The sequence below is a fragment of the Larimichthys crocea genome, chromosome XII (genome assembly GCF_000972845.2).
Source record: "Larimichthys crocea isolate SSNF chromosome XII, L_crocea_2.0, whole genome shotgun sequence".
Lineage (NCBI taxonomy): Eukaryota > Metazoa > Chordata > Actinopteri > Sciaenidae > Larimichthys > Larimichthys crocea.
This window is the reverse complement of record NC_040022.1, coordinates 1-25,977: the sequence shown is the minus strand read 5'-3', so window position 1 is coordinate 25,977 and position 25,977 is coordinate 1. Positions and strand designations below refer to the sequence as shown.

General features: G+C 39.1%; 4 protein-coding genes and 1 long non-coding RNA gene across 6 annotated transcripts; 2 read left to right on the top strand and 3 right to left on the bottom strand.

The window, feature by feature from the left end:
• Positions 1-543: 543 nt before the first annotated feature.
• gfer (growth factor, augmenter of liver regeneration (ERV1 homolog, S. cerevisiae)) lies at positions 544-3,525 on the bottom strand. The gene is made up of 4 exons (XM_027284969.1): positions 3,416-3,525; positions 3,070-3,312; positions 1,775-1,989; positions 544-1,463 (listed from the first exon to the last, which is right to left on the bottom strand). The coding sequence occupies exons 2-4, from the start codon at positions 3,280-3,282 to the stop codon at positions 1,301-1,303; spliced, it is 591 nt and encodes a 196-aa protein (XP_027140770.1). The 5' UTR covers positions 3,283-3,312; positions 3,416-3,525; the 3' UTR covers positions 544-1,300.
• A 178-nt stretch (positions 3,526-3,703) lies between these two features.
• On the top strand, positions 3,704-8,225 carry drg2 (developmentally regulated GTP binding protein 2). Of its 2 annotated transcripts, none has more exons than XM_019258336.2 (14): positions 3,704-3,853; positions 4,049-4,141; positions 5,156-5,316; positions 5,473-5,562; positions 5,653-5,713; positions 5,862-5,952; positions 6,066-6,138; positions 6,301-6,391; positions 6,507-6,604; positions 6,854-6,930; positions 7,055-7,143; positions 7,240-7,298; positions 7,410-7,463; positions 7,873-8,225. In XM_019258336.2, the coding sequence occupies exons 2-14, from the start codon at positions 4,078-4,080 to the stop codon at positions 7,957-7,959; spliced, it is 1,095 nt and encodes a 364-aa protein (XP_019113881.1). In that variant the 5' UTR covers positions 3,704-3,853; positions 4,049-4,077; the 3' UTR covers positions 7,960-8,225. The 2 variants fall into 2 exon arrangements, with proteins under 2 accessions (XP_019113881.1, XP_019113882.1); XM_019258337.2 differs by having other exon boundaries at positions 3,733-3,837.
• A 1,115-nt stretch (positions 8,226-9,340) lies between these two features.
• On the bottom strand, positions 9,341-20,661 carry LOC109142967 (zinc finger protein 239). The gene is made up of 2 exons (XM_027284968.1): positions 20,572-20,661; positions 9,341-11,860 (listed from the first exon to the last, which is right to left on the bottom strand). Exons 1-2 carry the CDS (start codon positions 20,626-20,628, stop codon positions 10,823-10,825), a joined length of 1,095 nt encoding a protein of 364 aa, XP_027140769.1. The 5' UTR covers positions 20,629-20,661; the 3' UTR covers positions 9,341-10,822.
• Positions 13,970-20,549, bottom strand: LOC113747026 (uncharacterized). The gene is made up of 2 exons (XR_003463302.1): positions 20,479-20,549; positions 13,970-14,143 (listed from the first exon to the last, which is right to left on the bottom strand). It is a non-coding gene; the product is annotated as an uncharacterized LOC113747026 (long non-coding RNA).
• Positions 17,170-19,159, top strand: LOC109142968 (zinc finger protein 568). Its single transcript, XM_027284967.1, has 2 exons — positions 17,170-17,508; positions 17,656-19,159. Exons 1-2 carry the CDS (start codon positions 17,337-17,339, stop codon positions 18,876-18,878), a joined length of 1,395 nt encoding a protein of 464 aa, XP_027140768.1. The 5' UTR covers positions 17,170-17,336; the 3' UTR covers positions 18,879-19,159.
• Positions 20,662-25,977: the final 5,316 nt, after the last annotated feature.

Sequence of the window (25,977 nt, the reverse complement as noted above, 5' to 3'; positions counted from 1 at the left end):
ATTTAGCGCCCCTGGTTTCACAGTGTAATACCATTGTGGTCACTATGGACAGCTGTAGAGAAGAAAATAAGTGAAAACACTGTGTTGATGTACCATGAGTGTCTGGGGACTAAATATATCCTGATATTCTAGAGTCAGCCTAGAAAATATCCACAAAATGATCAATGTAACCTCTAAAAATACAACCTCACTGTCCTCAGTGGCCTGGAGCTACTATAGATGTTCAGTAAAAAAGTTGGACTCCTCCAAATATCTAAATGTAGAGCACACAGGCTGTCAGGACTGTAGGCTACAAACAATATACTGAGTGAAAAATCTGCTCATTAGTCACAAGCTAAATTGTGAATTATGAATTATGATGTGGATGAAAGTCTCATGATGATGCCGCTACGCCAAATACCACGACACAGTATAGTCACAAGTCACTTATCATGGGGTATTTACCAAATACTTTGGCCTCAACAATGACTCACCATGCTGCCTCCCATTCCATATGTGGAGTTTGCCAAACGTATATTAAACATGTATCTTTATTTTTTAAGATATTTTTTGGACTTTCAAGCTTTATTTGATAGAAATAAAATAATTTTGTTCAGAAAAAGACAAGCAAATGATCACTTCTGAGAAACTGTAATCAACAATAAAAATGTAATGATTAAATTATCAATTACTCATTAGAATTACATGTGTACCAATCTCAGCACTAAATTAAGCAAATAAATTAACACACTCTGCAGGTAAACCACCCCACAACATACACAAACACACAAACAGAAAGGTATGATATTGCAAAAGCATTCTGTAATCATCACTGTGTAAATATATATTTCTCTCACATATATTACAGCTGACATAATGAAATTTTTATATTACATTTTTTCACACATTTAAGAATGTGATATTTGGTGTTGTACTGGTTGTTTTGGGTTAAACAAGAAAAATTATAACAGACCAGGGAACAACATTTCAAATAACAATTTACTAATTTAGCAGAAAAATTAAAGTCGCACCTGAAAGGATGACCCAAAAGCCAAAAATATGTTCTGTATTTCACACAAGATTGGACATAATAAACATTTGTAAACTTTTAAAACTACCCAATAACTGAAATTAGCTTTGCTATGTTTTGCGGTTATAACCAAAGAAATGGGGGAATACTTTGTATATACTCGTTTTCTTTACTCATATTACCAGATCAGTTATTTAACTAATCATAAAACAAGAAACGTCTCAGATCTGTCTCCACAACAGAGATATGAGCTCCACCTTGTGGTGTTTTCACTGAAAGTTTTGCACCCCCTCAATCACAGGAACCATCTTTCCATCCGTCCTTCCACCTCTCGTCCACACGGGAGCAGTCGAACTCAGGCTTGCCCAAGCGGACGTTGATGTCATTGTGGATGTGACAGAACCACTGAGAAAGAGCGTGGCGACTCCTGGTGTCCGGCTGATTAGTTTTCAATCTGTGGAGAGAGTATGGTGCTTTTAGAAACAGTCTGCTCTTCATCTTAAAATGAGGAAATGTGACACCTGCAGATCTGTTTGCTTTCTTGTGCAAAAATCAAAGCAAGGATGATGTAACCTTGACCAAAATTGTTAACCAGGTTTGGCTGCCTGGGAGGGCACAAATACATCTTTATGAACATAAAAACACATGGCATATTGTTCAGTAGTAATTTAATTTGTAGATATAACAGTAAAACATCACTGCTACAAGTTAAGATGCTACAAGACCAGCCTGCATATTAAAGCTAAAGCAGCACTGTGGTCTGACCTGGCCCTGAGGTCTTCTGCACACTCGTCACATGGGAAGAATTTGGAAAAAAGGTTGATGAACTGCCCCATCTCCTGCTGCTGGGTAGAAGACGGCTGGTCGGGGTAATACGCTGCCATAGTGTGCAGGAAGGACCAGGTGTTACGTCCCAGCTCTTGCCTGTCTAGTGGACACTGTGGGTCTTCTTGCGGCTCTGACTCTGCAGCTCGGGTCTCCTGGAGAATCATACAGACATGGGCAGAGTCAGCCAGTTGTCTTTTTGGATATACTGTGCATGCACTGCTCATATCCTGTCCCGCATCCAGAAAAGAGGCTCTGTACCTTGGAGATTAGTATCAAATGCTTGAAAGATGATATTAAAATCTGACCATTGCAACTCACTCCTCTCTGGTATAAACAAAAAATAACTTTCACGCCTCTGACTCCTCAAGAGCGCAGCAGCTTGGCTTTTAGGTGATTTTAACAGACATCACATTTCACCAATTTCAGCTTCCCTCCACTGGCTTTGGTGCATTTTAGGATTAGTTTTAAGATTTTACTTATCACTTTTAAAGCCTGTCTGGCCTTGAACTACATACCAGCATGTTAACCCAGTACAAGCCAGTGTGCAGCCTTAGATTCTCAGACAGGTCACTTTTAATTGTTCCAAGGTTGAGGCTGAAAATTAGAGGTGACGTTGCCGTCTCCATCAGGTCCCTTCTACTTTGGAACGACCTACCAGGGAAGATAAGGCTCACTGATTCAGTTAACTCTTTTAAATCACTTCTTTTTGTTATGTCATCTATTGTATATATTTTTAAAATTTATTTATATCTTTTTATCCCCTTACTCTAAACCAGACCTACATTTTTAAGGTCAGCGTTTTACCTTCTTATGACCTCATGTTAGTACTATTCCTTTGTTCTTTTATTCTTCTATTTTGAAGCTTCTACATCGTCAATGAATAGTTGGTGTTTATTTTTTCCTTTCATTGTTCTGCCTGTTTCTGTGGCGTTTAATCTAGTAGGGTTTTTTTTTCTTGATCTCTAACCTCTGTTGGATTTTAAAAGCTGCTATATAAATATAAGTTATTATTATTATTATTATTATTATTATATTATTATTATGAAAAGCTTTGGACCAGATGTGGGGATTGTCCTTCTCCGCAGTGGCTCCAAAGTTCACAATTTTCACAAACTCTTTAAAGAAGTATATCAGATCATAAACCATCTTCTAGTCAAGTCAAATCTTACGCCTCTTAAAGAAATCACCCCCCACATCCTCCAACCTGCCAGCCCGTCTTGATCTCATGTCACCTGTACAGCAGCTGTCGCCTGTTTCTTCTGGACCTTCATCCACGATTTAAAGTCCGTACAAGCCCTACACGGCTTCTTTTTCACATCCCCGCCCTGCTCCTGCTCTTTCCCGGGGCTGTCCTCCGGTGGTCTCCCGGCCACTGCAAACGGAAAACCTTCAAACCCAGGCGGGTTAGGGACTTGTGGTGCTTTCGGTCCTGTGGGCGCAGCCATGTTCGCTCTTACCTAATAACTTTGACTGACCTGTAATATCGATACAGTTCATTAACATCCGGCTGCCGAAACGCAGCTTACGTTACCTCTGACTGGACACATGATCTGACACATTTTTAATATTTTACTCTACCGCAGGGTCAATGTCATGGTTACGCTGCACACTTCCCGGTCGATGTGAGCCAAAGATACGAGAAACTATGTTGTTTCACCCGGACCGTTCATGAGCACGGGACGTGTTCTGGTGTGTCGGTTTAACGAGCGGCCGTGTTAACTAGTGACCGTCAACCGGAGGCATCCGTGGTTGTCGCAGCTGTCAAACAAGACACGAATTAAACGGATCGAGTTTTTCTGACATTGTATCGTTAATTAAAATAAATAAATAAAAGTAATTTACGATGAGAGCTACGTGTTTTCAACAGCTGCCGTAACTACGACAACCACAGACGCATCCGACTGAGGGTCACCAGTCAACACGGTCGCGCGTTAAACCGGAACACCGGTGTGTGATGCCAGCTCTCTGTGCATGCCGCGGAGTGTAGCACGCGTCAAAGTGTAAATACCTATAAGTGTACGTCATTTCAAACTGTTGTCATTACGTATGTTTTGCGCGGACACCCGTTTAAACCTGTGTGTGTTTGTTCGCGGTGTTTAACGCTGTTTGTCAACTGTTAAACCCCGTTGGTTAGCTGGTTAGCCGGGTGGCTAACAAAGCTAACAACTGCTGGAGTGACACGTTTCTGGTCTTATTCTCTCTCCCTGACAGTGAAGCTGTAACTCAACTGAACTGCCACGATGGGGATCTTGGAGAAAATCGCTGAAATAGAGAGAGAAATCGCTCGAACACAGAAAAACAAAGGTAAGAGAGGGGCAACGGCTGAGCTAACTGTTAGCTAACTCAGGCTAAAAACCATGAAGGAACTTGTAGCCAGCTGTGTGTGTCAGTGTCTCCTGTCAGTGTTGTGTCACACATTAATATCACAGACATGTCAGGGGTAGCTCGCTAACTTGGCACCTCAAACCTGATTATAGTTACCACAACAAATTAAAGGGACCATCCGCAAACGTCTTTATATCTTTTTAATTCATCTGAGCTCCGATGTTGTGCTGGTGTTACAGTTTAATTGTAACCCTTTCCTCAGTTCTCACCTACATTATTTTTGACTCAAGACACTTTGAAGTAAGGATACACAGTTAAAGGTGCAGTGTGTAGGATTTAAATGCATCTAGTCGTGTAATCACTGCGTTGCAATCTCCCTTTTGCCTTCCCTAGTGTAAAGGACAAACAACACTTGAAAGGCTTTGTTTAGTGGTGGCATCCATGAAAGAGGACCCGATCCCACTGTAGATATAAAAGGCATATTTTTAAAATGACAGTAAAAAATATTCTTATTTTCAAGTGATTATACATGCATGAATTAATCATTGAATATGAATATTATATTCCATATCAAAGTTGCAATAAGGCCAATCTAATGATTTTAGTTTGAGATTGTGATCTAAGGCATCCATCATAGTATTTAATGTCCTCTTACTTATTTTTTTAAACTTCACATAACCTGGTTGACTGGCCTACCAAGCTGATGTACTTGAAAATGTTATTTTATGTTACATTTTCACTTGTGTTTATAACTTTAAACTTAAGTTTTAGGTGCCATTTCGAAATCTGTGCAGTATGTTTAATTTAATATTGTGTTTTAATGGTGCAATTTGACAAATTCATAGGCTGTTTTGAGTCTGAGAAAAAAACAAAGTAATTTAGGTCATGAATAGTGATTGAGATTAAATAGATCCTATATCTGCTTTACTGTTACTACAGAATAGCAGAATAAGACTTTATTTTTTGACACTTTTCTTTTAATAATTCTTCCAGCCACTGAGTACCATCTGGGTTTGCTCAAGGCAAAGCTAGCCAAATACAGAGCTCAGCTCCTTGAACCCTCCAAGTCGGCAGGGGCCAAAGGCGAGGGCTTTGATGTTATGAAATCAGGTGATGCTCGTGTTGCTCTTATCGGTTTTCCGTCTGTGGGTAAGGTACGTCTACATGGAAACATCACTTTCATCATTATGTTTCTTTAATCCTGTATTGTCTCTCAAATACAAACAAAAAGGCATCAGAAAGAGAAATGCAACATAATCTAAAGATTCAACATGTGCTTCTCTAACTAAATCCTCTGATGTGTCCTGCAGTCCACCTTCCTTAGTTTGATGACATCAACAGCCAGTGAAGCTGCTTCCTATGAGTTCACCACCCTCACCTGCATACCTGGTGTCATAGAGGTACACATTCGTCTATCTGAACACTTGCAGTTTTAAACAGTGTATAACAATGTAGCAAAAGCAATTCACACTCTTATTTTTGCTCTTCAGTACAAAGGGGCCAACATTCAGCTGCTCGATCTACCAGGAATCATCGAGGGTGCTGCCCAGGGTGAGTTTATTTTCTTTGTATTCAAAGTCAGCAGATTACTAGATTATTATAATGTTAAATAAATGATGACAAACTGCTGAATAATTAAATACAAATTAAAATATACTTGGTGGCAGCTGACGCGTGCGTACACTTTGACCTTTTACAGGTAAGGGCAGAGGTCGGCAGGTCATTGCTGTTGCCAGGACAGCGGACGTCGTCATCATGATGTTGGATGCCACCAAAGGAGAGGTTCAGAGGTGTGTGTCGCTCACTGTGTGTGTGTGTGTGTGAGCAAGACGTTAGAGGGGGGGGGGGTTGAGAGGCTTTTTTACCAGCTAATTCTTGTCTTTAACTTTTTTACTTTTTATAGAGAGCTACTAGAAAAAGAGTTGGAGTCGGTGGGCATCAGACTCAACAGGACAAAACCAAATATTTATTTCAAGGTAAAAAATTTTTGTTATCATCAACTGCTCATTTCAAAGACATATGGCTTTTAGTCTTTGACATAACGCAACAACATTGGCTTTGATATTAGCTTGTCCTCTCCAGAATTGAATCCTTGTTATACCAAACTAAAAAACTAAAAATGTGATTTCTCTCTGTAGCCCAAGAAAGGTGGCGGCCTCTCCTACAACTCCACAGTTCCTCTCACCCACTGCTCAGAGAAGCTTGTTCAGCTGATCCTTCACGAATACAGTATCCTCCACCCTACCTTCATCAGAGTCCTGACTTTTCCATCCGCTTGTCATGCCTGTGTACCTATTAATAAGTCACAGTAACATCTGGTTGAATTTCTTTAACTCCTCCTCAGAAATCTTTAACGCAGAAGTTCTTTTCAGGGAGGACAGCACACCAGACGAGTTCATCGATGTCATCGTTGGAAACAGAGTTTACATGCCTTGCCTATATGTATGTCAGTACTCGTCATCTGGGTTGGCTCAAAGCCTCGTACCTCTAAAACTGTTTGGAAGACAAAAATGTTTTTCTCTAAATTTTGAACCCACAGAAAAATATATTAATTTGTATGGCTAAAACAGGGAAATCACTGTATTCAGAGTTTCAAGGTTTTGGGCAAATCTCTCCAGCTTTGTCTGATTTTTTTCTTCTTTTTTTTAAGCTTTTTACATTTTCTTCTCTTGTTATTTGTCAAATTTACAGGTGTACAATAAGGTGGATCAAATCTCCATCGAGGAGGTGGACCGCCTGGCTCGCAGACCTAACAGTGCTGTCATCAGGTCTGTGTGTGTGTGTGTGTGTGTGTGTGTAAGAGAGAGTGAATCAGCTTACTTTTTTCATATACTGTATGTATGTGGGAGGTAAACAATTTTTCTGTTTTTTCTGCCCATGTGTATATTTCAGTTGTGGCATGAAGTTGAACCTGGATTACCTTCTGGAGACGTTGTGGGAATACCTGGCTCTGATTTGCATTTATACTAAGAAAAGAGGAGGTACACACATTTTCCCTCATGCACTCTACACTAAGATTGTCACATGACGTCATCACATGAAGACATGTTTTTATTAATTTCTTCTTTTTCTATTAGAACGCCCAGACTTTAATGACGCCATCATTATGAGAAGAGGAGCAAGTGTAGAACACGTGGTAAGAAAAGATCAACATTTGTACATAAATAACACTAAAGTAAGCAGACTACAGTATCCACACTACGTTTGATATATGTGCAAATATACACATTTTATTTTCTACCTGCAGTGCCATCGAATCCACAGAACCTTAGCCAGCCAGTTCAAATACGCCCTGGTTTGGGTAAGTTCAAGTTTTTCCGAAGCAACTGATTGTCTCATCAACTCTTTGAATGTTTATCACATTTATACCAAATGTATACTTGATATCATACTGCATGTAGTATGAAACTGGCAATGTCATTGTACTTTAGTTTCATTAAATGTCTATACTCACATCCTTAACTACAAACACACCCCTGCAGCTCATAAAATATGTAACTTTGGAAATTAAACAGACAAAAATGCTCACTGCATTCAGAGAAGAACGCTTTGTTTACTGTACTGCGATACTCAAACTGTGCTTCAGAATCGCTGGTCACCGATCAGTATCTTGCTCAGAAATCTAGTTCACTGTGCTGTGATTCACAACATTAGAAACACAAAGAAACAAAAAGAAAGGGTCTGAACTGTATTTTCTGTTGATTCACCAGGGAACCAGTACCAAGTATAGCCCTCAGAGGGTCGGACTAACACACATCATGGAGCATGAGGACGTCATCCAGATCGTTAAGAAGTAAAACAACTGGACAGAGAGACTGAGCGGGAGGAGGTTGAAATTTCCTGTACAGTAGATATACAGCAATGGAAAAAAAAATAGCCGCCATTCTTATTTTGTATATGAAAATCAACAAAACACATTAAAGAGAGGCAGGCCAGATTTGGATTCGGTTGTGGAAAGGAAGTGATGTATTTTACCTTTTGATTAAGATAAATGATAAAGATACATTGATTCAAGGAGAAAATGGAGTGGAAAAAGAATAAAGTCCAAAAAATGTTAAATTAATCCATGTTTGTTTTATTTGCATCAGTTTCACTTTTTATGTAGTATTGGTACATTTATTTAGTCTGTGGTTTTAACTTATCTAGTCACATGGAAACACCTCTCAATGATTTTCACAATCTTTAGAGGAAGCTGCTGTTTTTCTGAGACCTATGGAAGCCCTAAGTGTTTCATATCAAATAAGTAATTAAAAAATATTCATTTTTATTTCGCAACAGCCATCTTGACATTAAATAGAATGGTAGGGGCACCTTGTCTCACCTGATCGAGCGTGCACCCCATGTACAAAGGCTCACTCCTTGCCACAGCAGCCCAGGGTTCGGTACCGACCTATAGCCCTTTGCTGCATATCATTCTCCCTCACTCTTCATACTTTCCTGCCACTCTTCAGCTGTCTCTGTCCAATAAAGGTCTAAAGATCCAAAAATATCTTTTACCAAGAGACCTTTTTCACAGCAACCATTTTGACATTAAATTGTATGGTCAATGCAGGTGTTTCCAGTGATACTAATTAAGGTTCTGTTCCATTTATTGCAGCTGACTCTCCAAAAATAGAATTTAATATAACATAATTATTATTCTTTTGGTCACATGGGGGCAGCAGAAACAAACTGAACACAACAATGATGCATTCATGTTGTCACTGAGTTCATACAGATCTAATATTCTGTAACTAGAACAACATTAGATCTACTTGAATTTGTCCAGTATTTACTGTCTTTTAGCTTTGTTTTGGTCTTTAGATATTTGAGGGAAATATCGGGTTCTTTAGCTGCTCAGTACTCATGTGACAGTGTGTTAGACATTTTAGGTAAAGCCTTGATGGTGTTTAAACTCTTTCAAATTTGTGAAAATGCAAGGAAAACAGAGATTTCACCCATCTTTACATCTGACCACAGACTGGTCAAATCTGGACTTCAATCTGACTACAGAGAAGTCAGGATCAGTGAAAGAAAAATGTAGAATCTTATAATCAAATGTCTTAATATAGTAGTTTAAATTTTGCCTTTGAGGTCATTGTTTTGGTTTTACATTATTTTACCAGTACTAAGCACAGCCGTCAAACGGTCAACCTGTAAGTTATACAGTCATATGAAGGGAAACTTTACACCAACATATTTACATCTAATCTTTATGAAAAACATTTTACATCCAATTACAGACATTCAATTACAATCCAGTTATGTAAACAAGCTCACGAAACAATATTCATAGCAATAACTGTAGTTAAACAGATGTGAACAATGGGAACACGTTGAACACCTGGATTAGTGACTAATATATATTAGTGTTAATATAACATTAAATAAAAGTATAATGTTAGCACTGTATTAATATGTTAAGTACATAAAAGTTAGTAGCCTATATTCATTTTAATTAAATATAATAGTATACTAAAGACGACAAGTATAATAATTTCAGTTGGACAATACAGCAGTTAAAGAAATACAACATTTATTGTTTTTGTAGGTTTTGCTCCATCAAATCCTCGTGCAAAAGAAGACAGACTACAATGGTGGTTAGTGTTTAAGTTTGTTAATGCTAAGTACTAAATCAATCAATATTCATAACCATTCATGCATAACAATGAGTTCAACATTTGGAAAAGTTTGAAATGTTTTTAAAATCCCACCAATCCAGGCTTTGATTGGTCAGTTGATCAAAAGTGACAGATTATGAAAAATCAGTAATTTCAAACAAAAGGCACATGATGTAGCTAAAGCTAACTAAACCCAAATTTAGGTTGTCTTACCCCTAGTGCCTTCTTTCTAGCTTAAGTTTGACTAACAGTGCTTTCTGTGCTTTACAAAGTGAATAGTTAATAGTCAAACAAATTGAATGTAAACATAAATGCATTATTATTATTATTATTATTCCCTGGCAGCTGCTGCACAGGACGGCAAATAAACCCAACGGCAGTTTCCCTGCAGTCCTTTAACAATCGGCAGTTGAGCTTCAATTGAAAGCAAATATCTTCATGGATATTTGGAAAGCATCAGCCTATTCATTATGGAAAGCCATTTTAATGTTATGATTGTTATGATTATTAAAGGTTCTCTATGTAACATTCAGAAAACCCTCATTAATAACGCCACCTTTGGGCGTGAACTGCAGTCAGCGTCTTGTTGCTTGTGGTTGCGCGCTATAGGTGTGAGCGAGCAAGCCAAAAGTGCCATACACAATCAAAATAAATCACAATCAATGACGTTACTATCTTTTTAACGTTTTAATATTTTATTTGGACCACTGGCTCTGTTATACTAATACTGAAATAAATTAATGAAGCAATAAATATATAAATAAATGAGAGAAAGAGAAATATATAAATGTATCAATATCGTACAGAACATAAATTGTTTTTTAATTGAAGAAAAATATGTTTTTATTTATTTTAGGGGGCTTTAATTTCTTAATTCCACATTTATTTCCCTCGTTTTACGTCCTCAAATTGAGTCTCAGGTGTTTTAAGTAACACTAATAAGACTGATATGAGTAACGCTTTTCCCACAGGTGCTGCATTTATGTGGCTTTTCATTTCTGAGGGTTCTTCTGTGTTTTGACCATGAAACACTAGAAATGAAGCCCATGTTTTACAAATACTACTGGACTGTATGCGTTTTTTTATGCTTTGCCAAATGAGACGCATCAAAGTATCTTTGCCCGCAGATCTTGCAAGCATACGGCCTCTCACCAGTGTGGGCTCTTCGGATGTGGACTGTCAAGTAACTGCCAAATCGGAAATCTTTCCCGCATGTTTCGCAAGAATACGGCTTCTCCCCTGTGTGGATCCTTGCATGCCTTTTCAATGCTGGCATGTCACCGAATTTCTTCCCACAGGTGTTGCACAGGTACGGTTTCTCACCTGTGTGTGTTCTCAGGTGGACTTTTAAGACACTGCTAAATCGGAAATTTTTCCCACATATTTTGCACGGATAAGGCTTCTCACCTGTGTGGACTCTTATATGTTTTTTCAATGCAGGCATGTCACTAAATCTTTTGCCACAGGTATTGCAGAGGCACGGCTTCTCACCTGTGTGTATTCTCATATGCTTTGTCAAGCCTGGCATGTCACTGAATCTTTTCCCACAGGTCTTGCAAAGGTACGGCCTCTCACCTGTGTGTGTTCTCATGTGGACTTTCAAGCCGCTGCTGAATCTGAAATCTTTCCCACAGGTGTTGCACAAATACGGCTTATCACCTGTGTGGATTCTAGCATGTCTCAGCAATTTGGACTTGTGCTTGAAGTCTTTTCCACAGCTTTCACATTTGAAAGACTGTTTGAGAGTATTACTGTCAACCCCTGACAAGTTAGGGTTGTAGACAATGTTACTTTGACTTCTGCTCGCGTATTGTTGATTGTATTGATCAGGCTGTGAATCTCTAGTGGAGTTTCCATGCTTGTATCCTTTCTGTTCTTGGCTTTCAGCTACATAAAAATTATGAAAGAGGAGCTGGTGGTCACTTTCTGGTTCTGGTTCACCGTGGTCACTTTCCTCATCAGTAGGAGTCACCACAAAGGTATCATCCTCCACCTTCACCACAACCTCCTCTCCCTCCTGACTGGTGCAGAGCTCCTCCTGTTCCTCTTTTATCTGTAGAGGCTCTGGGTCCTCTTGGTCCAGACTGGAGCTCCTCTCCTGGTTACAGAGCTGCTGGTCAGTGGGGCTCTCAGCTGCATAAAAGTTGTTCAACAGCAGCTGGTGGTCACTTTCAGGTTCTGGTTCAACATGGTCCTGTTCCTCATCAGTAGGATCTGGGTCCTCTTGGTCCAGACTGGAGCTCCTCTCCTGGTTACAGAACAGCTGGTCAGCGAGAACTTCCTCCTCTTCATCATGTTGCAGTAAGAGCTCTGTAGGGGCAGAAAACAAAGGGAATATGATACTACTGTGATGGAGAAAAGCAGACATGCGAGTAAATTACTACCTGTACATTCAAATATCAGGGTTTCCACTCTTTCAAAGGTAATTTTCCAGGACTTTTTCTTAACAATATAGGGCAGCTTATAAACTATGCTATAATTTATGAGTACTGATAGTATTGATATATTTAACCTCAGTTTCATTCCCAATTATTTAATGGCGTAGGGTTGATTACAAGTGATGCCTAAAGTAAGGTTGTCTGGCCTACTCTGTGAGAGATGATCAGCACTGTTTGCATGTTTTCTCTTTACCATTACAGAGATTTAGCTTCAGACTGAACTGCAGTATATGTGAGGAATGCTCACCGTGAAAGGCTGAATCTATTTGAGTCTCAATTAACAAATTATTTGAAAATCATTGGATGGTGAGTCAGTTTAACGACCGACCGTGTTAACTGGAGACCATTAGCCAAATGTGTCTGTGGTTGTCGAAGGTACGACCTGTTGAAAACAGGACACATAGCTCTCCTCGTAAATGACCTTTTGTCATTGATTGTATTATTATTGTGATTATTGACATTACAAAGTAAAAAACTACTCGATCCGTCTGACTCGTGTCTTATCTGACAGCTACGTATTCTCTTTTTGTTAACGGCTGCAACGGATGCATCGGTTGACGGTCGTCAGATAACACGGTCGCTCCTTAAACCGAAACACCGGTCAGCGTTTATGGCACACTTTGCTACCTAATCATTACGCTTCAGTCTCAGACGAATTGACTACAGTTGACTGTTTCCTCTCAACACAACATTAATTTGTCTACAGGCCTTCAACTGTTAAAATGGAGAAGGATATATTTGATTTTACTGGTAAAATTCATTTTAATAATAGTTAAGATGAATAATAATTTAATAACTTAATAATTACGTTTTTACTCACCTATCCTGTTTAACTTTATTTCAGGTTTGCAAACGATATCCAGCAGTTTGCGCTGACGATAGATCTCTTCTTCGTACTCGACGATAGTTTTTTGAAAAACTCCAAATATTTCTTCAGCAGCAGCAGTTAGTCGCTCGTTGACAAACTCTCTCAAACAGTCAACTGAAGACATTGTCGCTTAATTACAGATTAAATAATTAACTGTGTCACCGCTACAATACCGTCTTCCACTTCATTCAATAACGTTACGTGCACAGAGCTAACGCTGCTAACGGCTGTAGTGTTTACTTCCGCTGGATGTCACACTGTTAAGTTCCTCTTCCCAGTTGATTGGATTTTATTGAACACTGGTGTGTTTAATATCATTAGTAAATGTAGTAAAGTTTCAAGAATAATCAGCTACATCTTTAACAAAAGGTCTTTACTTCAATCACTTGTTCTGATTGAAACAGATGTATCCATTAAAAGCTTGTTGGTCTACTAGAATTGAATGGCTATTGGTAAACACTCTTTATCCAACTGCTGACTGCAGCTTCATGAGCTGTTTATTCATAATGCTTTGATTGTGTGTGATGAGCAAAGATGACTGTTTATAATATGACCCTCTCACCCAATGCAAATATCTCTTTGATTAATCCATCCTTTCTGGATCTTGACACTCCAGAACTTTGGCAAGTGAAGGTCTAAACTTAAATTTCAGTTTATTTACAAAGCTGTGTCTTAGCAATACTCAGAAAAGTACAAATATTTAGACTTTGTGTTGGTACATATGTATATATATATCAATAAATCAACTTTTCACAAATTCTATTTGATTAGATTTGCTAATTCAACTTACAATTGTTGCCATTTTATTCAATCAAATCAGACAGATACAGTGAGGTTAGTTAGGGTTGCAGACGATGTTACTCTGACTTCTGTTTTCATGTTGTTGATTGTTTTGTTCCGACTCTGCATCTCTAGTAGAGTCTTCATGCTCGTATCCTTTCTGATCTTGGCTCTCAGCTGTATAAAAGTTGTTCAACAGCAGCTGGTGGTCACTTTCAGGTTCTGGTTCAACATGGTCCCTTTCCTCATCAGTAGGAGTCACCACAAAGGTATCAGCCTCCACCTTCAGCACAACCTCCTCTCCCTCCTGACTGGTGCAGAGCTCCTCCTGTTCCTCTTTAATCTGTAGAGGCTCTGGGTCCTCTTGGTCCAGACTGGAGCTCCTCTCCTGGTTACAGAGCTGCTGGTCAGTGAGAACCTCCTCCTCTTCCTCCTCACAGACATGTTGCTGTTGGAGATCTGGAGGGACAGAGAGCAAAAGGAATATGATACTACTGTGATGGTGAAGAGGAAATGCAGACATGCGACTAAATTAGTAGCAGTAACGTTACTGACGTAGCTAACAACTGTGATTTAAGCAATATAAATTAGTTAAATTAGTTTAAGTTTTACCGAAAACCATATAAAAGTATAAAACAGAAATATAAATATAACATACAAAAGCTATATACAATTCAGAATGAGAATCAGATTTATTGCCAAGGTTTTCACTTACAAGGAATTTGTATTGGGCTGTAGAAAATGAATGGACATTTAGCAGAGGTATTTCAGACTGGGTCAAAAGATTGTTACCGGTACTGTTCTTGAAACTTTACAACATTTACTAATGATATTAAACGCAGCAGTTTAAAAAAAATCCCATAAACTGAAAGCGGAACCATATAACGTCCGCACATCCACCGTCGGAACTTAACAGTGTGACATCCAGCGGAAGTAAACACTACAGCCGTTAGCAGCGTTAGCTCTGTGCACGTGACGTTATTGAATGAAGTGGAAGACGGTATTGTAGCGGTGACACAGTTAATTATTTAATCTGTAATTAAGCGACAATGTCTTCAGTTGACTGTTTGAGACAGTTTGTCAACGAGCGACTAACTGCTGCTGCTGAAGAAATATTTGGAGTTTTTCAAAAAACTATCGTCGAGTACGAAGAAGAGATCTATCGTCAGCGCAAACTGCTGGATATCGTTTGCAAACCTGAAATAAAGTTACACAGGATAGGTGAGTAAAACTTTTACTAGTTAATCATTTATAATCACAGTTGTTAGATACATCAGTAACGTTACTGCTACTAATTTAGTCGCATGTCTGCATTTCCTCTTCACCATCACAGTAGTATCATATTCCTTTTGCTCTCTGTCCCTCCAGATCTCCAACAGCAACATGTCTGTGAGGAGGAAGAGGAGGAGGTTCTCACTGACCAGCAGCTCTGTAACCAGGAGAGGAGCTCCAGTCTGGACCAAGAGGACCCAGAGCCTCTACAGATTAAAGAGGAACAGGAGGAGCTCTGCACCAGTCAGGAGGGAGAGGAGGTTGTGCTGAAGGTGGAGGCTGATACCTTTGTGGTGACTCCTACTGATGAGGAAAGGGACCGTGTTGAACCAGAACCTGAAAGTGACCACCAGCTGCTGTTGAACAACTTTTATGCAACTGAGAGCCAAGATCAGAAAGGATACAAGCGTGAAGACTCTACTAGAGATGCAGAGACAGAACAAAACAATCAACAACATGAAAACAGAAGTCAGAGTAACATCGTCTGCAACCCTAACTTGTCAGGGGCTGACAGTAATATTCACAAACCATCTTTTAAATGTAACACTTGTGGAAAGGATTATAAGTATAAGTCAGTACTTCTGAACCATCTGAGCATTCACACAGGTGAGAAGCCGTATCTTTGCAACACCTGTGGGAAGAGATTCATTGATACGTCATCATTTAAAACGCATCAGAGTGTTCACACGGGTGAGAAACCGTACCTTTGCAAAACCTGTGGAAAAAGATTTCGTATAAATTACTCATTGAAAGCCCATGAGAGAATTCACACAGGTGAGAAGCCGTATCTTTGCAACACATGTGGGAAGAGATTCATTGATATGTCATCATTTAAAATGCATCAGAGTGTTCACACGGGTGAGAAGCCATACCTTTGCAAAACCTGTGGAAAAAGATTTCGTATAAATTACTCATTGAAAGCCCATGAGAGAGTTCACACAGGTGAGAAGCCGTATATTTGTGCAACATGTGGGAGAGCTTTCAGACAGAGAACTCATTGGAGAGTCCACATGAAACGCGTCCACACAGGTGAGAGGCCGTACCCCTGCAACATTTGAGAAAAGAGTCATTGTTCTGACACAATTGGAAAAAAACATGCAGCAACACACACAGGTGAGAGACCATACGCTGCAATACGTGTAAGAAAACGTGCTGCGTCACATCCGACTTGAAAGAGCACATGAAAATACATACAGGTTAATAGCTGTTAACTCACAAATCATGGGAGCTTTCATACATAGAGGTGACCTTACAGTCCACGAGGAGAGCCAACACTGGTGAGAGACCTTTGAAATATTTGTCAAAACATATTAGTTGCAGGTAAGTAGATTTGTATTTGCAAAACGTGGGAGACAATTCATTTTGAGTGGTTCGTGGTCAGAACTGAAGAACTCACTGACTGTTTTGTATGACCATATGAAAAGTCCTATTGTTTATAAATGTGCCTTATTTTTGCTGTTTTATAATGTACTGTACTTCACTGTGTCCAATGTATAGCTGAGTTAGCAAATTGAATGATCAGAATTTGTGAAAAGTTGTTTTTTTATATATAATATGTATGTATGTATGTGTATGTATGTGTACACACAGACACACACACACACGGTCTGAAATTAATAATTATAAAGTCTAAATGTTTCATTTTTGGAGTACTGCTAATATACAGCTCTGTGATCAACACTGCTTGCTAAAGTTCTGAAATTTCACGATGCAAAAGGATGTATTAAACAAAATTATATTATAATTTGGTCAGAGAGTTTTATAATAAACAATCATCTTTACTTCATTCACTTGTCTTTTCTGATTAAAATAAATGTGTAGGAGGCATTGTTCATTTGTTTTGTGCAAAGTATCTCTTTTTAGACAGACAGTAGCTTCGACGAAAGAAAAATAAAATAGCTGTCTGCACATAATGCTTTGTTTTTGTGTGATGAGCAAAGATATTTTCTTACAGAGTGTGCTGATTATTCTTGAAACTTTACAACATTTACTAATGATATTAAACGCAGCAATTTTCAATAAAATCCCATCAGCTGAAAGCGGAAAGAAAAGCTTCCGCACATCCACCGTCGGAACTTAACAGTGTGACATCCAGCGGAAGTAAACACTACAGCCGTTAGCAGCGTTAGCTCTGTGCACGTAACGTTATTGAATGAAGTGGAAGACGGTATTGTAGCGGTGACACAGTTAATTATTTAATCTGTAATTAAGCGACAATGTCTTCAGTTGACTGTTTGAGACAGTTTGTCAACGAGCGACTAACTGCTGCTGCTGAAGAAATATTTGGAGTTTTTCAAAAAACTATCGTCGAGTACGAAGAAGAGATCTATCGTCAGCGCAAACTGCTGGATATCGTTTGGAAACCTGAAATAAAGTTACACAGGATAGGTGAGTAAAACTTTTACTAGTTAATCATTTATAATCACAGTTGTTAGATACATCAGTAACGTTACTGCTACTAATTTAGTCGCATGTCTGCATTTCCTCTTCACCATCACAGTAGTATCATATTCCTTTTGCTCTCTGTCCCTCCAGATCTCCAACAGCAACATGTCTGTGAGGAGGAAGAGGAGGAGGTTCTCACTGACCAGCAGCTCTGTAACCAGGAGAGGAGCTCCAGTCTGGACCAAGAGGACCCAGAGCCTCTACAGATTAAAGAGGAACAGGAGGAGCTCTGCACCAGTCAGGAGGGAGAGGAGGTTGTGATGAAGGTGGAGGCTGATACCTTTGTGGTGACTCCTACTGATGAGGAAAGGGACCATGTTGGACCAGAACCTGAAAGTGACCACCATATTTTCTCTCACAAATCTCACACAACTAAGAGACAAAAGCAGAAAGGTGGCAAACATAAAAACTCTACTAGACATGCAGAGTCAGAACAAAACGATCAACAACATGAAAACAGAAGTCAGAGTAACATTGTCTACAGCCCTAACTCGTCAGGGGCTGACAGTAATATTCATAAACAGTCTTTTAAATGCAACACTTGTGGAAAGGATTATAAGTATAAGTCAGATCTTCGGAAACACATGAGAGTTCACACAGATGAGAAGCCGTACATCTGCAAAACTTGCGGGAAAAATTTTCGTAGAATTGACTCATTAACACTGCATAAGAGAATTCACACAGGTGAGAGGCCATATATTTGCACAACATGTGGGAATGCTTTCACACAGAGAGGTACCTTGAATCTCCACATTAGACGCATCCACTCTGGTGAAATGCTGCACTTTTGCAAGATTTGTCGGAAAGGATTTAGTGATATGGCAGCATTGAAATCGCATCAGAGAGTTCACACAGGTGAGAAGCCGTATATTTGCACAATATGTGGGAAAGCTTTTACACAGAGAGGTACCTTGAATGTCCACATTAGACGCGTCCACACTAGTGAAAGGCCGTACCTTTGCAAGATATGTGGGAAAAGCTTCAGTAATATGACAACGTTGAAATCGCATCAGACGATTCACACAGGTGAGAAGCCGTTTATTTGCACAACATGTGGGAGAGCTTTCAGACTCAATAGTAACTTGACAGTCCACATTAGACGTGTCCACACTGGTGAAAGGCCGTCCATTTGCAAAATCTGTGGGAAAGGATTCAGTGATATTTCAACATTGAAATTGCATGAGAGGATACACACAGGTGAGAAGCCATATATTTGCACATGTGGGAAAGCGTTCACATGGCGAAATCAATTGACAGTCCACGTTAGACGCACCCACACTGGAGAGGCCGCACTTTTGAACAATCTATCGTAACAGATCCATTCTCATGTCATTGGAAAAAGCATCAGAGAGTTCCCATAGGTCAGAAAACGTACACTTGTACAACAAGTGGGAAATCTTTGACATAGAGGAATACCATGAAAGTCCACCTTAGATGCGTCCACACAGGTCAGAGTCCATATGTTGCAACATGTGTGAGAAAACTGCGTCACATCCAACTTGAAAAAGCACATGAAAACTGTTATGGAATTTTCTATCCTTAGGCTGCACATGGTCACGTGTGGGCCTTGAGGTCCACGGCAGTATTAATTGTTTGTCTTTGACTGGGTGCCACCATATCTCAACACTGTGGTGGCCAGGGTCGAAGAGACCTGTTGCTGCCTTCCTAGTCATAATAGATAGCTTGATGTTGACGTTCCAATCTGCGTAAACAGACATCTGTGTCTCCAGACTACAATGTGTTGACAATAACACTTCCAAGGGTAAAGACATTCTCTTTGACTAATTCTGGGCGTATAGTATTTTGGGTGTGATCTTTGGGTTTAAAGTTTATCCACCATCACGAGTTCGTCAGAATGTGAGACCGACTCAAGCACTTCTGATGAACTTTGAGAGTTTCTCTAATCCCCTTGGCCAAGCATCAATAAATAATACAGCATAAGACATCAGAGGTGCCTGAACACTTTCTTCCCCCCTGACCTCACCATCGACCTTTGACTTGAGCAATATCTCCACAACAAAAACCCATACAGGTTAATCGCTGTAAACTCAGAACCTTTGATACAGTTCAGTTCCAGTGGTTTGTGGTCAGAACACATTTTTACTGAAATCACATTCTTGATAAAACGCCTGAGCATCAATATACACACTCCTGTAGAGACATGTTCACAAACTGAAATAAATGTTGATGATGAAATGTAAATATTTTAATGTAAAGTTTCCAAGTTGGATTTGAGTGAATAACTAAACTGTTTCATATGACCACATGAGAAGTCCTCTTAAATGTGAGCGTATCTTCTTTTTGCTATTTTATACCTTACAGTGAGGTACTGTGCTTGATTGATTTGACTGTAAATTAGCAACAATTTCAGCTGAAGTAGGAAATTGATTTAAATATAAATTGTGAAATATTGCTTTATGTATGTGTGTATGTATGTATGTGTGTATATATATATATCATACATACATACATACATACACACACACACACACACACACACACACACACACACGTACGTGTATATGCGTGTGTGTGTGTGTGTGTGTATATGTACTGAAATAAATGTTTACAAAGTCTAAATGTTGTGCACTTTTTGGAGTACTGCTAATATATAGCTCTGTGACCAACACTGCTTGCTAAAGTTCTGAAGTGTCACAATACAGAAAGGATGGATTAAACAAAATTATATTTAAATTGTGGCAGAGAGTTATATAATAAACAGTCATCACACTACAGCTGTTAGCAGCGTTAGCTCTGTGCACGTGACGTTGCTGAGTTAGCAAATTGAATTATCGGAATTTGTGAAATGTTTTTTTATTTTTTTCAGGTGATTTAATGAAGGTAAAAAACCATGGCCCTTTCTCGTCAGTAGGAGTCACCCACAAAGGTATCAGCCTCCACCTTCATCACAACCTCCTCTCCCTCCTGACTGGTGCAGAGCTCCTCCTGTTCCTCTTTAATCTGTAGAGGCTCTGGGTCCTCTTGGTCCAGACTGGAGCTCTCTCCCTGGTTACAGAGCTGCTGGTCAGTGAGAACCTCCTCCCTCTTCCTCCTCACAGACATGTTGCTGTTGGAGATCTGGGGACAGAGAGCAAAAGGAATTGTACTACTGTGATGGTGAAGAGGAAATGCAGACATTCGACTAAATTAGTAGCCGTAACGTTACTGATGAATCTAACAACTGTGATTATAAATGATTAACTAGTAAAAGTTTTACTCACCTTCCTGTGTAACTTTATTTCAGGTTTCCAAACGATATCCAGCCGTTTGCGCTGACGATAGACTCTTCTTCGTACTCGACGATAGTTTTTGAAAAACTCCAAATTTCTTCAGCAGCAGCAGTTAGTCGCTCGTTGACAAACTGTCTCAAACACTCAACTGAAGACATTGTCGCTTAATTACAGATTAAATAATTAACTGTGTCACCGCTACAATACCGTCTTCTTCTGTAGTGTTTGTTTACTTCTGCTGGATGTCACTGTTAAGTTCCGACGGTGGATGTGCGGACGTTATATGGTTCCGCTTTCAGTTTATGGGATTTTTTTTTACTGCTGCGTTTATATCATTAGTAATGTGTGTAAAGTTCCAAGAATAATCAGCAAAATGTTTGCTCATCACACATAAAGCATTATGAGTGACGTTATTTTTTTTTCTCTGTTGAAGCTAGTCATTTATTCAGTTCCAGTGAACCAACAAACTAAGAAACACATTTCAACGACAGTGTACCACCTTCTACGTACAATTTCAGAACTTCAGCAAGCAGTGTTGACACAGAGTTGTAAATTGGCAGTACTCAAAAGTACTTTGTAGTATTTTTAGATATCTGTTTGTGTGTGTGTGTGTATATATAATATATTATAATATATATATATATAAATATATATATATATATATATATATATTAGTGCTGTCAAAATTAACGCGTTAATTTTAAATTTTGTCGATTAATTTTAAAGAATTAACGCGTTAAAAAAAATTAACGCAATTAACGCGGTTTTGTTTACTTCCGGTGGCGGCCGCCATTTTGGATGTGGCAAAGTACTTTCCCAGATATATTAGTGTGTGTGTGAATGGGTGTATAAGAGGCATTAACTTAAGCCCTCACGGAGACTGCGCCCTGCGCGGTCGCCCACATTGCCATAGCTAAAACCGGCCCTGCTTGTTTTAGTTTACGGGCAGATCTGCCACACTCCAATATGGCGGAAGAAGTAACACGACTTTAACATATCACCTCAAAGCCAAAACCCTGCTGAAATTACCTCCACGGGACCTCGCCAGTCTTCACTACAGGAGTGTGGCACTCGTCAGTATATTTCCTCATTCTGGCTTTTTTCTGTTTGCACTGTGCATACCTTAAGCCAATAAAATGAATTAATTTAAATATACTTCTCTGTGTTTATTCTACATTAATTTGATAATTTTACTAAATACATATTCATTATAAGCTTCAGTCTCAGAAAAATGCATTTAATTTATTGATACATTTATTGATAGATTAATCGCGATTAGTCGCGATTAATTACAGAAATTTTGCGATTAATTAGTAAAAAATGTTTTTATTGATTGACAGCCCTAATTAATATATATATATATATATATATATATATATATATATATATATATATATATATATATATATATATGGCATGCCATTCAGGAAATGAAACCTTTGAATATATTGAATGAAACTTTGAATACTGGAGTGAACTTTGAATATATGGAGTGAACCTTGAATTTATTAAATGAAACTTTAAATATATGGAGTGAAACTTTGATATATGGAGTGAACCTTGAAATATTGAATGAAACTTTGAATATATTGATGAAGTCTGAATATATTGAATGAAACCTTGAATATATGGAATGAAACTGAATATATGGAGTGAACCTTGAGTATATTGAATGAAGTCTGAATATATTGAATGAAACCTTGAATATATTGAATGAAGTCTAATATATGGAATGAAACTTTGAATATTGGAGTGAACTTGAATATATTGAATGAAACTCTGAATATATTGATGAAACCTTGAATATATTGAATGAAACTTCACTGACGTCAGACTTCTCGGCAGTGCCTGCAGCCCTCTTGTGTAACAGTCTGTAAAAGCGAAAAGACAATGAGTCAGGCCGCCGCACATCTAGTTGCAGCGATATTAAGCAATGAGGACATGATAAATACACTGGCGAATGCGTGCCGAAATCCTCCCGAAAAAGCTCAATTTTTAACCGTGGCAGGCCTACAACAGGCATAAAGTTTCGGCATAATCTCATTATGCATTTGTTTGTCTGTCCGCAGTCCGCTGTGTGAGTAACGTGCCCAAAGCTGAAAATACGTTCAATACTAAACTAAATATTCACCCTGCATTGGTCTATGAATGTGGGTGATGCTTTTGTATCCAAACATATTGAAGAGCTTCTCTTTCAGTTCATGAAATCCCTGTAGCCGCAGCAGCTCCTCCAGTCCCGGAGAAGTGCCGCGTCAGAGCGCAGTGCCATTACGCACGGCCATTCACTGTGTTTTACCTTCATTAAATCACCTGAAAAAAATAAAAAAACATTTCACAAATTCCGATCATTAAATTTGACTAACTCAGCAACGTCACGTGCCACAGCGCTAACGCTGCTAACAGCTGTAGTGTGATGACTGTTTATTATATAACTCTCTGCCACAATTTAAATATAATTTTGTTTAATCCATCCTTTCTGTATTGTGACACTTCAGAACTTAGCAAGGCAGTGTTTGGTCACAGAGCTTATATTAGCAGTACTCCAAAAAGTTGCACAACATTTAGACTTTGTAAACATTTATTTTCAGTACAATTACACCCACACACACACCCGCAATGACACGTACGTTCGTGTGTGTGTGTGTGTGTGGTGTGTGTGTGTGTGTCTTGTGTGTTGTGGATGATCGTATATGGTATGTATGAATATAGTATGATATATATATATAATAAGTATATATATATATATCACAATACATCCATACACCACATACATAAAAGCAATATTTCACAATTTTATATTTAAATCAATTTCCTACTTAGCTGAAATTGTTGCTAATTTACAGTCAAATCAATCAGCACAGTACCTCACTGTAAGGTATAAAATAGCAAAAAGAAGATACGCGCACATTTAAGAGGACTCTCATGTGGTCATATGAAACAGTTTAGTTATTCACTCAAATCCAACTTGGAAACTTTACATTAAAATATTTACATTTCATCATCAACATTTATTTCAGTTTGTGAACATGTCCTTACAGGAGTGTGTATATTGATGCTCAGGCGTGTTTTATCAAGAATGTGATTTCAGTAAAAATGTGTTCTGACCACAAACCACTGAGAACTGAACTTTATCAAAGGTTCTGAGTTTACAGCGATTAACCTGTATGGGTTTTTGTTGTGGAGATATTGCGTAAGTCAATAGGTCGATGGTGAGGTCAGGGGGGAAGGAAGTGTTCAGGCACTCTGCATGTCTTATGCTGTATTATTTATTTGAGCGGCCAAGCGGGATTGCGACGACTCTCAAAGTTTCATCAGAAGTGCTTGAGATTCCGGTTCCACATTCGACGAACTCTTGATGTGGATAAACTTAAACCCAAAGACTCAACCCACAATACTATACGCCCGAATTAGTCAAAGAATGTCTTTACCCTTGGAAGTGTTCATTGTCCAAAACACATTTGTAGGTCGGAGACACAGTAGTCTGTTTACGCCGATTGGATACGTCAAACATCAACATCTATTATTGATAGAATGGCAGCAACAGGTCTCTATTAGACCCTGGCCACCCACAGTGTGAGATATGGTGGACCAGTCAAAGACAAAACAATTATAATATTGCCGGTGGACTCAGCCCCACACGTGACCATGTGCAGCCTAAGGATAAGAAACCCATCACAGGTTTCATGTGCTTTTTCAAGTTGGATGTGACGCAGTTTCTCCACACATGTTGCAACATATGGACTCGGACCTGTGTGGAGCACTAGGTGGACTTCATGTTATTCCCTATGTCAAAGATTTTCCCACTTGTTTGTAAAGTGTACGTTTCGATATGGGAACTCTTGATGCTTTTGCTTTTTCCATGACATGAGAATGGATTGTTGACGATTAGATTTTCAAAAGTGCGGGCTTCCAGTGTGGGTGCGGTCTAAGTGGCTGTCAATTGATTTCAGCCATGTTGAACGCTTCCCACATGTGCACAATAATGGCTTCTACCTGTGTGTATCTCTCATGCCAATTTCAATTGTGAAATATCCTGAAATCCTTCCCACAGATTTTTGCAAAAATGGCGGCCTTTCACCAGTGTGGGACACGTCTAATGTGATTCAAGGTTACTATTGGTCTGAAAAGCTCCCCCACATGTTGTGCATAAACGGCTTCTCACCTGTGTGAATCGGTTGTTTTCTGATGACGATTTCACGGTTGTCATATATAACTGAGCTTTTCCCACATATCTTGCAAAGGTACGGCCCTTTCACTAGTGTGGACGCGTCTAATGTGGACATTCAAGGGTACCTCTCTGTGTAAAGCTTTCCCACACTATTGTGCAAAATAGGCTTCTCCCCTGTGTGAACTCTCTGATGCGAGTGTTCAATGCTGCTCATTCACTAAATCCTTTCCGCACAAAATCTGAAAAGTGCAGCATTTCACAGAGTGGGATGGTCTAAGTTGAGATTCAATGCGGTACCTCTCTTGTGAAAGCATTCCCACATGTTGTGCACAATATATGGCCTCTCACCTGGTGAATTCTCTTATGCCTGTTATGAGTCAATTCTACCGAAAATTTTTCCCGCAAGTTTTGCAGATGTTACGGCTTATTCATCTGTGTGAACTCCTGATGCATTTTCAACAGAGGTCACTTTCACAACAACGTTTTATCGAGTTGCAGAATGTACGCTTCTCACAGTGTGCATTTCTCTGTGTTTCCGAAGAGGAAGATCTGATTATACTTCTAATCCTTCACAAAAGTGTTTGCACTTTAAAAGACTGTTTATGGGAATCTTACGTCAGCCCCTGACGCTTAGGGCTGTAACCAATGTACCTGATTTCGTTTTCATGCTTCGTTGTTTATCGTTTGTTCTGATTCTGCATCTCTAGTACTATTCTTACGTTTGCCTACCTTTCTGGCTTTTGATCTTTGCTTCGCTTGAACTAAAAAGTTGTTCAAGAAATGTGGTGGTCACTTTCAGGTTCTGGTTTCAAATGTCCCTTTCCTCATCATCAGGAGTCACCACAAAGGTATCAGCCTCAACACTCATTGCACAAACCTCTCTACTCACCTCCGGACTGGTGCAGAGGCTCCTCCTGTTACCTATTTAATCTTGTAGAGGCTATGGAGTCCTCTTGGGATCAGACTGGAGCATCCTTCCTGGTTACAGAAGCTGCTGGTCCGGAGGAGGAACCT